The sequence below is a fragment of the Arachis hypogaea genome, chromosome 13 (assembly GCF_003086295.3).
Source record: "Arachis hypogaea cultivar Tifrunner chromosome 13, arahy.Tifrunner.gnm2.J5K5, whole genome shotgun sequence".
Classification (NCBI taxonomy): Eukaryota; Viridiplantae; Streptophyta; class Magnoliopsida; order Fabales; family Fabaceae; genus Arachis; species Arachis hypogaea.
This window is the reverse complement of record NC_092048.1, coordinates 21134801-21150028: the sequence shown is the minus strand read 5'-3', so window position 1 is coordinate 21150028 and position 15228 is coordinate 21134801. Positions and strand designations below refer to the sequence as shown.

The following is a 15228-nucleotide window of genomic DNA, read 5'->3' as shown; positions in this document are numbered from 1 at the left end:
AGTGGTGCCTAAACATCAATGACGTGAAACATGAAGTGCTAGATAAATATTTTAGTTGTATGCTAATGTATACAAAGATTGAATGTAATTCAAATTAGTATTTAAAATTGTTTAATAATATCCAAATTAGTCCATCTTCCATTACAAAATCCTAATCCCTAAATTCTTGTCTTCTATTCTTCTTCTCTTCTTCGACCACCGGTTACATATAACAAAAATTGGGGGCACCAATTCTACCGAAAAAAAAGGAAACTAACCCATCAGGTGTTTCTTCTAGTTCGTACTCATCAGCCAATTATTCCATATTCTTACATAACTTTTCTGGGCACTTACCCAGCTAGAGAATTGAAAAGTCCAATTGATAAGCTCTTGCTCAAGGTGCAGATGCAGATGTAGAAGCAGGAGTGTCAACGAGTTTACGATTGTCGTAGACTTTCTTGACGACCTCGTGCTAGTAATTTTCATCTTCCAAATCGAGAATTTCCTCCTCCTCTCGAACCTCCCTGGAGTCACGATTAAGAGTATATTGTGTCTAAGGATAGTACTTTTCATCGTCGCTATTGTCGAAGAAGTTGAGAAAATCATACAGGGAAGCTCTTGGAGGTGAAGGTGGCGGGAGCTGGCATCAGAGTGAGGCAAAGAAGACGGAGAAAAAACGTGCTTCGCTAGGTGAGCCTTTGTCAGAGTGGAAGGCAAAGGAGAGGCGGCACTACCTCCTGCCGCTGATTCCTGTCTTTCTTGATGTATGCCATGTGCGCCGCCACGAGAGCATACCTCTGGTGGATAGCTTTGTCGAGGAAGGTGCATTGAACTCGACACAACGTCACCGCTGGCAAATCCTCCACCTTGGCGTTGTGGCGGAGGAAGGTGGAAAAACATTGAGAATGGAGGACCAGTACGAATAGTTTATTCGAAGAAGAGAAGACAAAAATTTGGAGATTAGGGTTTTATAATGGAAGATGGACTAATATGGGCATTATTAAGCAATTCTGGATACCAATTTAAATCACATTCAACTTTCGTACACATTAGTATACAGTTGGAATGTCCATCTCGCATTTCACGTTTTATGCCATCGACGTTTAGACGACACTTCTCTAAGGAACTAACGGAGATACACATTTTAAAATTTTAGGAATTTAATTGGTCATTTATTAAAGTGAAAGAGTAAATTGGATAACAATTTAAAATTTAGAGACCATTTTAGACATTTACTCGATATATTTGGTTATTTTTGTACAAGTAAGTTATATACTGCTACTTTTTTTTGGTGACTGTGTTATATACTGCTATGAAAAGTACAAACTGTTACCTGCGTGTGTGTAATATTTTTTATTACTTTAAAAAAAATGGCGCCAACGTTTTGATTAAGAAAAGTTTTTTAAAATTTTGTAACACAAACATCAAAACCATTTTGATATTTTAATTTTGTACAAAACGTTGTCGCCGTTTTATAGTAAACGTCGACGTCATTTTTCTATTATAACTTTGTAAGTGGTCGCCTCTCATAACCGTATTAAATACATCTTTTGTATTATTTTAGTAAGATACACTACTACAAACAGAATATTAAAAAAAAGTTCGAATTGAGGTGTCAATGGTAAAAACTAAATTGATAATTTGCACATTAGTTGTTCTATCTCTTTCTTTTTTAAATAAAAATAAGAGTCTTGCTAACTATATTTGTTAAAAATATTGCTAAAAATATTTTATATAAAATTTAAAATAAATAATAAATATTATATTTTATATTTTTTATGTACAATTTTTTTTTATTTATTTTTGTGTATATATTTTTGGTATTTTAAATAAAATTAAAGAGAAAAAAAGAATATAATTTTTAATATAAAAAGAATATATATTCTTGATATGCACAAAACATAGTATAAGTATTATTGTTTTTGTGTTTAGCTATATCCGGAAAATAATTACAAATTAATATATATATTATATACCCTTACACTTGCTTGATTTGTTCAATTGCATTTGCATAATAGTGAAAAAGAAGCAAATGCCTAACTTATTATTTGTACAATAAAATCAACAAGGACCTATCAACAACCACCTGTGTCCATATTTATATTTCACTACACCATCATGGCCCCCTATTCATTGCAACTAGGGGTGCATATCCACAGACTCGGAATTAATTAGACTTGGATTTGATACAAACATTTTATTAGATCTATATTAAAGATTTAAAATTGATTTTAGTTTGAAATATCTGGATTAAATTTAATCGATTTGATATATAATCAATGTATAAGTTTATAAATTATAAAATTAATAAATTCTTACTTTTAAATATTAAATTTAATAAATATTATAATATTTATATCAAAATAAAATATTATGTTAATTAAATTATAAAACTATAATTATTTTAATAATTTTAACATAAAATATATATTTGAATTATAAAATACGACTGCAAAACTTAAAACTTAAGCTAGGCCAAATTTACTGGATGAACTCCATCCGAAATTTATACCATATTAAAATAAAATGACATAACCTTAGATTCCGATTGGATTTGGGACCAGACTGAACACCCCTTTGAGGCTTTAACAAGCAATCCCCAAGAGTTGCCACGTGGACGCACCAGATATCAAGGTGCATCGCCCCACTACCATAGTTATTCTTCCAGCTGGACCACACACGTGGAACAATATCACAGGCCACTCACAGCTATTGACCAGTTGTTGACCCTAGGGACCACCGCAGTCCCACCTTCACTAAACTTCGAACAACTATCCCATAGCCCACTTCACTTCAACAAATCCAACGGTTGAGATTCTAACCCACTGTCTCACTTCTAAAACATTGCTCGAACTTTAAACGTAAAACGTATTTGCAAATTGCAATGAATGGACCATACCGCATCATTATTTTTGCAATTAATGCGTTTAGGAGCACAATAAAAATTAATTAATAATCTACTAAACAAAAAACTTACATTTATTTAAAAATTATGCATTTAGAATCTAAATAATATCTCAAAATTTTATGTTAACTGGTGTTTACCAACTAGTTTTTATAAAATGATTTTATAAGTCTAAAAAAAATTTAATTATTCTATCGATTTTTATAATTTTAATCGAATTTTTAATTAAATTTTTATATTTTTTATTTTTAATTAAGTTATCATCACGAAAATATTAGAATAAACTAAGTTAGGCATATTCGTTTTGTTTAATGGAATACTCTATTAATTCCAACGGTTTTGTTGCGACAAGAATTTAATTACAAAATTTAAGATGATATAGAGATTCAATTGAATAGAAAAAATATATAAAGACCCAATTAAAAATTTGATAAAATTATATAGACTAATAAAATAATTAAATCTATAAAAAATTAATTATTAAATTAATTAATAATAATCTATTATTTGAATAATTATTTTTTACAACAATATAATTCGATTATATTTATAATTACTAATAAAAAATCCTACATGATCAATATAATTTATTTTGTTGAACCAATAATTAGTTAATAATATTTAAAAATATTAACTAAAAAAATTATAAAATTATTATATTAAAAATCTTGAGTTACTAATAGTACTACTCAAACTCCAATTTGACCAACGTGAATCCAAACACACACTAATTAATAATACTACTCAATATAAATTAAAATTGTTGATCCTTATAAGTTTTCTATATTATTTACTAGTGGCATTCATGTTGGAGGTTTTTTTTAATAAATAAAAAATTTCATATTTATTATTTTACAACAAAATAAAAATATTTATTATTTTACGTAGTATGTTTTAATTTTGCAGGCATTAATAGTGAAAGAAAATTAATGTTTGTAATTTTGTAGTCAGTGTCAGCAAAATTAGACAAACAAAAAAACGATTAATTTATTGACATTTTTATTGATCTGTTTTTTGCTTGTCCAATTTTATTAGCACTGTTTATGAAATTATAAACATTAGTTTTTTTATTTTATAGGCATTGACTTAGAAATTGTGTGCCTGTGAAATTAAAAAATAATACGTAAAATGATAAATATATTTATTTTTATGTAAAATAATAAATATGAAATATTTTTATTTGTTAAAAAAAAAGCCCCATGTTGGAGCATGATTGTCTTTTTATTAACTTTTTTCTTTTTTGTTATTTGGTATTTATTCATAGAGATGCTCTCATAAAGATACGTAAAACGTCTTTTTTGTAAAGATGTTTACGTGTCGTATTATTATTGGACGTATTAATGAACAGATTATTTTTAAATTTCTTAACAAATTAGAATAAAATCGATTACATTAAAAATGTCTTTTTTTAAAGGCGTTTACATGTGTTATATTATTATTTGATATCTTTATTAAGTCGATTAATAATTTATTTTTTAATAAATAAGAATAAAATCGATTTATTATAGTAACAATAATAAACATAATTGTCGGCATTATAATGATTAGACCCAATTTGATCTGATCGAATTACACAATCTAAATTGAATATTTTTAAATTTTTTAATAAAAAAAATATATCCCTGACTTTTTGTTTTGTGAACATTTAAATCTCTAAAAATTTAAAAATATAATTAAATTCTTAAAAAAAATTTAAATTTGATCTTGCTTGGGAAATAGGTCGGCTTCAACTCCTCGAGACTAGTCGAGCTATGTGCTACAAGGTCAGACGTCCGCTCCTCAAAGTCCGAGTTCTTTATGTTCGTTGTAGATGTGAAGGTACGAGCAATACAAAGGGAGTGGAGTGTACCTGCAATGACACTCCAATGCTTAAGTCAGTTATGGTGTTAAGTTCTACAACGAACATAAAGAACTCGGACTTTGAGGAGCGGACGTCTGACCTTGTAGCACATAGCTCGGCTAGTCTCGAGGAGTTGAAGCCGACCTATTTCCCAGGCAAGATCAATTGGCGCCAATTGATCTTGCCTGGGAAATAGGTCGGCTTCAACTCCTCGAGACTAGCCGAGCTATGTGCTACAAGGTCAGACGTCCGCTCCTCAAAGTCCGAGTTCTTTATGTTCGTTGTAGATGTGAAGGTACGAGCAATACAAAAGGAGTGGAGTGTACCTGCAAAGACAAAATTTATTATTATTATTATAAAATAGACGTTTTACGTGTCTTTATGAGAGCGTCCCTTATGCCCTTTTATCCATACCCTATATAATAGCCCATAAGGAGGCCCTTGCTTTTCGATCCTCGTTCTTTGTCTCACTTCACTTGGCTCAAAGAAAAAGAAAGTTGAATAAGGAAGCTAGTAAGCAACGCAAAGCATCATGGTATGCTTCTGTTTCTTGGTGGACCAAACGCGCAAAGTACGGAGGAGCAAACCGGCGGCGGGAATATGCAGCCGGTGCGGCGGTGGAGCTAGCGTGGCCGACATGAAAACCGCCACCAGGTTTTGCTGTGTTCCCTTTTACTGCAAGTCTTGGAGAGCCATTATCTGCACTTTTTGCGGTGCTGTTCTTCGCTCCTACCATTAGTCCCACCACCCACCATCATCGTCATCCATTCGTGAAATGCAATTCGACTTCTTTCTGTTCTTTACAACATACATTGAGATGAATTTGAATAGAAGTTCGCGATGAACTTCACCAACTACGAGTAGTTAGTAGTCTAATTTATCTTCTGCTTTTTTTTTTTTTTTGCTAATTATTCTTTTTCTTCATTATATGTTGTAGTCAATCACTTCCATGTTAATTTGAGAATCATGATCGCTTCTATCTGTGCCTTTGTGCATTTTTTTGTTCTTTACTATTACATATATTATTTGTTTGAGAGTTGCAACTTGCAAGTTGCAACTATAAGGAGGCGGATTGAACAAGAATTGAGGTAGCTTAAAAAGCTGAAAATGTGTATCAATTATTTATTTGGAAATTGAAAATGAAAGTAAGCAATATGCATAATAAGGCAGACCACATCGATCAAATATGTTCCTCCCTCCATGACCATTTTTTATTCTATCATCAGTTTTGGGTGCGAGAACCAATCTTAATTCAAGAGCAGTACAGTTTCAATGCTATTGAAGTATTGATTCACATGGCGCACAACCAGCTATATTAATTATGGGGAGAAATTAAGCATGAGCAGTTCAGCTTTCCACCAGTATAGATGTCGAGTCCAATAATGCATAGCGAAAAGTTATTACTGGACAGTAAATATTTGGTGATACTGTCAGATGACAGCTTACAGCATTATAAATTGGGGAGTTCCATGGTGACTATAGTTGTAGTGAGTATCATTGGAAGAGATTTATGCAACGTGGAGTTAAACCCCAATTGCACAAATGTGATTGACAAAAAGTGCATCATTTTAATTTTTCATTTTTCGTTATCGAGTTGCTGATACGGTTTTATCATATAGACCGTTGATAACATATGTAACAATAAAATATAGTCACTCGTGGATAATCGTATCACATATTATAATATTATTTATTTAAGTACATTCAATTGGCCTATAAATTTATAAGGATGTATTTATTCTAGTCTCTAAAATTGAATATTGTGAATAAAATTAATCTTTACATTAATTTGTTTATAAATTAAAAAATATCAATATCTTTTTAATATAGTAATTTATTTTTAACTTTTCACAATATTATTTAAATATAAGTATTTATGTAAATATTTTACAGTTGTAGTTTTAATTATATAATTTTTTTTGTAATAATATAATATTAATAAGATTAGCCAACTTAGTTAAATTTTCAATAATTTCAACAAAATTATCTAACTTAGCTAATTTTTCACTGAACTAATTTAGAAAAGCATAATAATTTTATGTGTCTATATATAATTATACATTATCCTTATAGCTAACTTTTATACTTTAATTGAAATTGGAATAAAAATTCTTTTTTTGTTATTTTATTATTTTTATTAAGATAAAAAAAAGGTTTAAATAAATTTTTGATTTTATAAAAGGCATCAGTTGGTTAATCAAGTTTTTTAATAGATTTTAATATTAAAAAAAATATCAGATGAGTAGAGAAAGAATACCTTGATACCTATGTACAAAAATAAGGGAATATAAAGAGTTGCAAAAATTATAGAATGATTAAACTCATGATTTATACCATGAAGTTATGGAAAAGGGTGGGGAATGGATCTTCTCAATTTTTTTTAATAATTGAGGGAGTAAAGTGTAATCTCCCACCATTAATTTTATAAGTGGGATCAAGAATAAATATGAGAGAGAGAACAATGAAGGGTTAGAGATCACTATTTACACTCTCAATTTTTTGAACAATTGAGAAGATCCATTCCCAAAAAGATGATAGAACGAAAATTGAGACAAGAGATACAAGTAACAGAGAACCATTTTAGTTTTATGCAAAGCTACATACATGTTAAAAAGGATGATAGAGATGTATCATAGTAATAAAAAGAATCTATATATGGTGTTTATTGATTTGGAAAAGCGTACGATAGGGTGCAAAGGGAGGTCTTATGGAAGGTTTTAGAAAAGAAGAGAGTAAGGATCGCATATATTCGTGTAATTAAAAACATGTATGATGGGGCTACAACTAGTGTGAAGACTCAAGGTGGTGTAACAGAGAAATTTTCTATTGGTATAGGATTATATCAGGGATCATCCCTAAGTCTATACATTTTCACATTAGTCTTGAAAGTACTCACTCACAGAGCATATCCAAGAGCCTGTGACATAATGCCTGCTTTTTGCCACCGAAAATAGTTAGTGATTACGATACACAAATTCAATTCAAAACAAGCACACAAATAAGACTCAATCAGCTACAGAAATATGAGTATCTAGTGCTTCACGAGAGAGAATGCGAGAGAATAAGCAAAAAGTAAACAGAAATTGACGACTTAGATTCTTATTACCTTCAATAATGTATTGTCTTTTTTTTCGGTGTTTCTTGTTGAAGATTTCAAACCTAGCGTAAAGAATTTTTCTGAGTTTTTACAAAGATTTTGAGAATGGTTTGAAATTTCTGTGTTGGAGTTACGGTGATTGATAAATCATTATTTTATGATTTATATTGTGTTTAATTGAGTGGTTTTATCAAGTCTTTACCCACTTATTCATATGATTAGCATGATATTAATTCCTTCCCAAAATTGTTCCATAATTGAAAACTTGCTTCCTAGAGATCTTTTAACTATGTATTTTAATTCTCCTTTATCCCATTCGATGTCGTGATATGTGTGCTAAGTGTTTCAAGCTTCATAGGGCAGGAATGGCTTAGAGAATCGAGAGGAAGCTTGCAAAAATGGAAGGAACACAAGAAATCAAGGAGATGACCAGCGAACAATGACACGAGCGCATGGCTCACGCGAGCGCGCGAAAAGAAGAAATCGCAGCGACGCGAACGCGTGCCTGATGCAAACGCGTGGATTGGAGTCTGCACGAATGACGCGAACGCGTGACAAGAAAAATCGCTGAATGATACGAACGCGTGGACGACGCGTACGCGTGACCTGCGCGATCTGCAGAAATTACAGAATACGCTGGAGACGATTTCGGGCCGCGTTTTAACCCAGTTCTCGGCCCAGAAACACAGACTAAACCTAGGAAACATGCAGAGACTCAAGATGCATCCACACACATTCAGATATACTGAGATTAGGATTACTTTTAGTTTTAGATCTGAATCTAGATTAGTTTTATATTAGTAGTTTATGCTTTTGCTTTGGATTTTTGGATGCTGAAGAATCATTACCTCCGTGAAGACATCACTTTAGTTTGTTTCCTTATTCCTTTATTTTTGTTTGTTACTCATTGACCCTATTCAATTAAGTATGTTGCATTTTGAATTTATTAATATATAGAGTTATTTTTATTTTTAATTAATTTTAAGTCTCTATTTTATTTCATTTAATTATGTCTTCTTATATTTTTATGAGTGTTAATTCCATGTCAATGGAGTAGAAATTCTACTTGACATGGAGGTTGATTAAGAGGAGACACTTGAGTTGGAATGCTCAAGTGCTTAGTTAAACTGAACATTGTTGGCTAATTCTGTATCTACTAAAGCTAGACCTTCCCAAGGGAAAGGGCTAGGATCTGTGGATAAGAATCAGTTCAATCACTTAACTTCCCTTTACTCAGTAAGGGCTAACTAAGTGAAAACAACAACCGCTTTACATTACACTTGAGAAGATTCCAACAAGGATAGAACTTCTAATTAATCAACTCCCCAGTCAAGGCTTTTTATATTAATAATAATTCTCAGTTTTATTACTTTAATTTACAATTATTTTAATTACTCATTATCCAACTCAAACCTTCTGGAAAATTTCTAATTAATAAATTAGCATTCTTTCCTGTAATTCGTTGGGAGACGACCTGGGACTCATACTCCCAGTATTTCTAATTCTAAATTTTGTGACAACCCTTTTTAAATTGAGAAGGCGGATCTTAGCTAGTTAAGAACTGTACTTGCAATACATTTTGTTTATTAAATTTTTTAACTGGTCAATTTTCGCCACCATCAATTTTTGGCGCCGTTGCCGGGGAGTTGCAATAGTGTGCTAGATTATTAATTAGTGTACATATTTTCATTTTTTTTATTCGCATATTTTATTTTTATTTTGTTACCATGAGCTATATGTCTTTCTCATTGAATGACGCGTTCGTTGCCTGATCCGGGCTTAGCCGCTTTTGATCCGGAAATTGAAAGAACTCTTTCACGTATTATGCGAGCTCGACGTCGGTTAGCCTCTGAGGGTGGTGAAGTGATTGTTATCGATTCACCAGTTTCATCTGAGGGCGAATCTGAACCGCCATCTGAGAGCAGGACAAGCTCATTTACTACTGATTCAGTTGATTCACGTGCAGGTAACATGGCAGTACCTAGGAGGATTACTCTCCAAGAAGCTGGAGCCCCAGATTTTACACTGCAACCGTATCAAGTGCGTCATCCAAATCTGGCTGCAGATTTTGAACTGAAGACTGCACTAATCAACTTGATGCCCAAGTTTCATAGCTTACCTGCTCAACAGCCTATCAAGCACCTTAGGGATTTTCAAACAGCCTGTTCTACTGTTAGGCGTCATGGTGCAGATGAAACCTCTATTCTGTTAACCGCTTTCCCGTTTTCTCTTGAGAAAAAGGCGAGAGAATGGTACTACACCCAACCTGAAGCGACTGTTACTAACTGGGATACGCTTAGAAGAGAATTTTTGGAAAAATACTTTCTAGCTGAAGTTACTGATAGATTGAGGAAAGAGATTTCAATGATTGTTCAGGGCGAATCTGAGACTCTCTATGAATACTGGGAGCGCTTCAACAATCTACTAGACGCATGCCCCCATCACATCATTGATAGACTGGTATTGATCAGCTACTTCACTCAAGGCATGAACCCCCAGGATAAGACAACACTGGATGGTGCTAGTAATGGTTCCCTGAAAAAGTATAGGACCGCAGATGAAGCATGGCAACTGATCAGCGACTTAGCTGAGTCTACTAGAAATCACAGGCAGAGGCGTAGCCACTCAAAAGTTGTTGCAGAGATTTCCTCTAGCGTTGAAACTACTGCTCTTACCCAGAGCATATGTGAAATGACCAACCTACTGAAACAGATGTAGATAAACCAACAACAAAGACATAAAGCTCAGCCTTCCCCACCACAGCAAAGCCAACAGTTGGTTCCACAAAGAGTATACGAGATCTGTGCTGATTATAGTCATTATACTGATGAATGTCCACAGCTCCAACAGGAAGACAACACTATGGCAGCCACTCATAACTTCTATGACCGCCCAAATCAAGGATACAATCAACAAGGTGGCAACTACAACCAAGGTGGCAACTACAACCAAGGTGGAAACTATAATCAAGGATGGCAAGATAACTCCAACCAAGGTTGGAGGGACAACTACAACAGAGGAGGCAGAGACAACAATGAAAACCAGAGGTGGAATAACAATAATAACAACAGACAGCAAAATCAGAACCAACCTTACAGAGCACCTCACCTAAGACAGCCCCAAGGACCCCAGCAAAACCAACAGCAGGTTCCTCAGATCACTTACTCCAATTCTTCATCAAATGACGAGATACTCCGTTCTCTTGCACAAGGGCAACAAGACATGCAGACGCAGCTGAACTCTACTTTAAACAGTATGACTGCCATTTTACAAGCTCTCGTCTCCTGGTTAGATTTATCACCAAATTCCACTAATCAACCTTCAAGCTCCAGTGGAATTCCTTCTCAACCCCTACCTAATCTCAAAGGTAGCATCAATGCCATCACTTTAAGGTCCGGAACCACACTACAAGAGAGGAACCATGAGGAGCCAAGCTCACTAGAACATGTCCCAGCTGAGGATGTAGTGGAAGTGGAAGATGCTGAAGAGGAAGAAGACGTACAAAACATAGTTGAAGAAGAAGCAGCTCAACCACAAAATGAAATATCAAAGGATGCAGAAGCTGCAAGTAATGCCATTCATATCCCATTCCCACAACTTGCAAGGAAGCCCAGAAAGCAGATGGAACTTGATCCCAAAATGGTAGAGATATTCAAAAAGGTCGAGGTAACTATTCCCCTTTTGATGTTATTCAACAGGTACCTAAATATGCAAAGTTTCTAAAGGATTTGTGCATACATAAGATAAAATTAATGAATTAGAAACTATTCCTTTAGGTAGTTCTATATCTGCTTTAATGGGAGGTATACCTGAAAAATGTAGTGATCCAGGTCCATGTATGGTTAACTGTACCATTGGAGGTGTAATTTTTTCTGACTGCATGTGTGACTTAGGAGCGTGTGTTAGTATAATGCCTTTGTCTATATATGATACTTTGAGGCTCCCTCCCTTAAAAAGGTCGGCAGCTCGTTTTGTGTTAGCAGATAAAAGCATTATTACAGTAGTTGGAATTGCTGAAGATGTATTAGTGAGCATTAAGGGGCTCACATTCCCCATTGACTTCTATATCCTGGAAATGCCCCCTAATGACTCAGGAAGACCGTCGTCAATCCTACTTGGAAGACCATTCCTGAAAACTTCAAAGTTCAAGCTGGACGCATTCTCAGGAACTTACTCCTTTGAGATAGATGGCAGAACAGTGAGTTTTAGTTTAAATAAAGCTATGAAGCACCCTCCGAAAGATCATTCTATCTTTCAGTGCGATATTATTGATGAAACTGTAGCTGAAGTTCACCAAGAAGAAATGGAAGAGAAGCACATGGAGCAAGGTCCAAGTGTGGGGACACTTTCTGAAAACAATGAAGACCCTTTACCATTATCACCAGCCCCCGATGATCCAGAGCCTAGCTATGAGCAGAAATTAGAATTAAAGCCCCTCCCTCCACACCTCAAGTATGCTTACCTTGAGGACAAGCCGAAGTTTCCAATTATCATTGCAAAGGAACTCACCTCTCAACAAGAAGAGCAACTGCTTAATGTGCTAAGAAAACATAAGAAAGCAATTGGATGGAGCTTGGTGGATATAGTAAGCATCAGTCCCCAAATTTGTGAGCATAGAATATTCTTAGAAGAGGGAGAAAAGCCTATCTGTTAGCCTCAAAGAAGATTGAATCCCACATCTTAGAAGTTGTCAAGAAGGAAGTGACCAAGCTACTTGAAGCAGATATCATTTACCCGATCTCAGATAGTGAATGGGTCAGCCCAGTACAAGTAGTGCCCAAGAAGTCTGGAGTCACGACAGTAAAGAATGAGCATGGAGAGCTCCTGACAACTAGAGTGCAGAATTCATGGAGAGTTTGCATTGACTATAGGCGTCTCAACCAAGCCACTCGCAAGGATCATTACCCCTTGCCATTCATTGATCAAATGCTTGATCGCCTGTCAGGTAAATCTCATTATTATTTTTTAGATGGCTATACAGGCTACTTTCAAATTCATATAGCTCCTGAAGATCAGGAGAAGGCCACTTTTACATGCCCCTTTAGAACTTATGCTTATAAAAGAATGCCTTTCGGTTTGTGTAATGCACCTGCTACTTTCCAAAGATGCATGATGAGTCATTTCTCTGATCTCATTGAGAACTGTATGGAAGTTTTTGTGGACGACTTTAGCATATATGGTGATTCATTTAGCCTTTGCTTGGATAGTTTATCTAAAGTATTAGACAGGTGTGTTAGTACAAACCTTGTGTTAAATTTTGAAAAATGTCACTTTATGGTAAAACAAGGAATTGTACTAGGACATGTTGTGTCTAATACTGGTATTTCTGTAGATCCAGCAAAGGTGGATGTCATTTATAGTTTACCTTACCCCTCCTTCGTGAGGGAAGTCCATTCGTTCCTTGGCCACGCAGGTTTTTACAGGAGATTCATTAAGGACTTCACTAAGGTAGCATTACCTTTATCCAGATTGCTGCAGAAAGATATTGAGTTCGAGTTCAGTGAGGATTGTATGCAGGCATTTGATAAGCTGAAGATCACTCTAATTCAAGCTCCAATTGTAAGAGGACCAGACTGGAGCCAGCTATTTGAAATCATGTGTGATGCTTCCAACCATGCTGTAGGAGCAGCGCTGGCTCAGCGCGAAGGTAAGGATCCTTTTGTAATTGCTTATGCATCCAAGACTTTAGATGCTGCTCAATCTAATTACACTACTACTGAAAAAGAGCTTCTTGCTATTATTTTTGCTTTGGATAAATTTCGAGCCTATTTACTTGGTACTAAGGTAATAGTGTACTCAGACCACGCAGCTCTAAAATATCTATTAGCTAAAAAGGAGTCCAAACCAAGGCTAATACGTTGGATACTGCTGCTGCAAGAATTTAATTTAGAAATCAAGGATAGAAGTGGTAACCAGAATTTAGTGGCAGACCACTTGAGTCGCCTTGAGCACATTAAGGATGATTCCACTCCTATAAATGATAATTTCTCATTTGATAGCTTACATGCAGTATCTGAGATAGTTCCTTGGTATGCACCTGTAGCTAATTATCTAGTTAGCCACACTTTTCCTCCAAATTTCACTAAGCATCAAAGAGACAAGCTGAAAAGCGAGTCTAAATATTTTATATGGGATGATCCATATTTATGGAGGTGTGGTGCTGACCAGGTAATTAGACGATGTGTGCCTCAATCAGAATTTCCGTCCATTTTAGAGGCCTGCCACTCATCTGAGAGTGGAGGACATTTTGGCCCTCAAAGAACAGCTAGAAAAATTCTAGACTGTGGATTCTGGTGGCCTACTCTTTTTAAAGACGCTGCTAAATTTTGTAAATCTTGTTCCCCATGCCAAAGGTTTGGTAATATATCCAAGAGGGATGAGATGCCTCAACAGATTATGCTTTTCTGTGAAATTTTTTATGTTTAGGGCATTGACTTCATGGGTCCATTTTCAAATTCTAATGGTTATTTTTATATACTGTTAGCTGTAGATTATGTTTCTAAATGGGTGGAAGCAATTCCTACCCGTACTGATGATGCTAACACTATTGTTTCCTTTGTTAAAAATCATATTATTTGCCGTTTTGGATCACCACGAGAAATCGTGAGTGATCAAGGCACTCACTTTTGTAACAGGAGACTAACAGGATTACTAAAGAGGCATGGGATAATTCACAAAGTAGCAACAGCTTACCATCCCCAGACCAATAGGCAAGCAAAAGTCTCCGACAGAGAGATAAAACATATTCTGGAAAAGATAGTAAAACCTCATAGGAAGGACTGGAGTGTCAGCTACAAGATGCACTCTGGGCATATAGAACAGCATACAAGACACCCATTGGGATGAGCCCCTTCCGCTTAGTATACGGAAAGGCTTGCCATCTTCTAGTAGAGGTGGAACACAAGGCTTTCTGGGCTGTGAGGGAGTGCAACATAAATCTTGAGAAAGCTGGTGCTGAAAGAAAGCTGCAACTAGCAGAACTGGAGAATCTTCGCCTAGAAGCATATGACAACTCCAGGAGATACAAAGAAAAGATGAAGGCTTTCCATGACAAGCACATAAAAAGGAGAGAATTCAGACCAGGGGAGTTAGTTCTTCTTTATAACTCCAGACTGAGGCTTATGCCAGGCAAACTGAGATCAAGATGGGAAGGTCCATACAGAGTAGAAAAGGCAGAGCCATACGGAGTTTTCCACCTGCGTCATCCTTCTAGCTCCAAATTCTTAAAGGTCAATAGACATCGCCTGAAGCTTTATCATGGTGAGAAGATGAAGAATAACAAAGAACTAGAGGTTTTCCTCTTGGAAGACCCACCAACAGAAGCAGAATGAGCCTAACGAGCGTCCAACTTAAGGACGTAAAAGCAAAGTGCTAGGTGGGAGACAACCCACCATGGTATGATCGTTC

The 15228-nt window shown here is 35.0% G+C and overlaps 1 protein-coding gene and 1 non-coding gene across 2 annotated transcripts; one reads left to right on the top strand and one right to left on the bottom strand.

The window, feature by feature from the left end:
• Positions 1–5186: 5186 nt before the first annotated feature.
• On the top strand, positions 5187–5705 carry LOC112735805 (uncharacterized). The gene has a single exon (XM_025785295.3). It carries the CDS (start codon positions 5257–5259, stop codon positions 5461–5463), a length of 207 nt encoding a protein of 68 aa, XP_025641080.1. The 5' UTR covers positions 5187–5256; the 3' UTR covers positions 5464–5705.
• Positions 5706–10164: 4459 nt separating this feature from the next.
• On the bottom strand, positions 10165–10271 carry LOC112739367 (small nucleolar RNA R71). The gene has a single exon (XR_003170306.1). It is a non-coding gene; the product is annotated as a small nucleolar RNA R71 (small nucleolar RNA).
• Positions 10272–15228: the final 4957 nt, after the last annotated feature.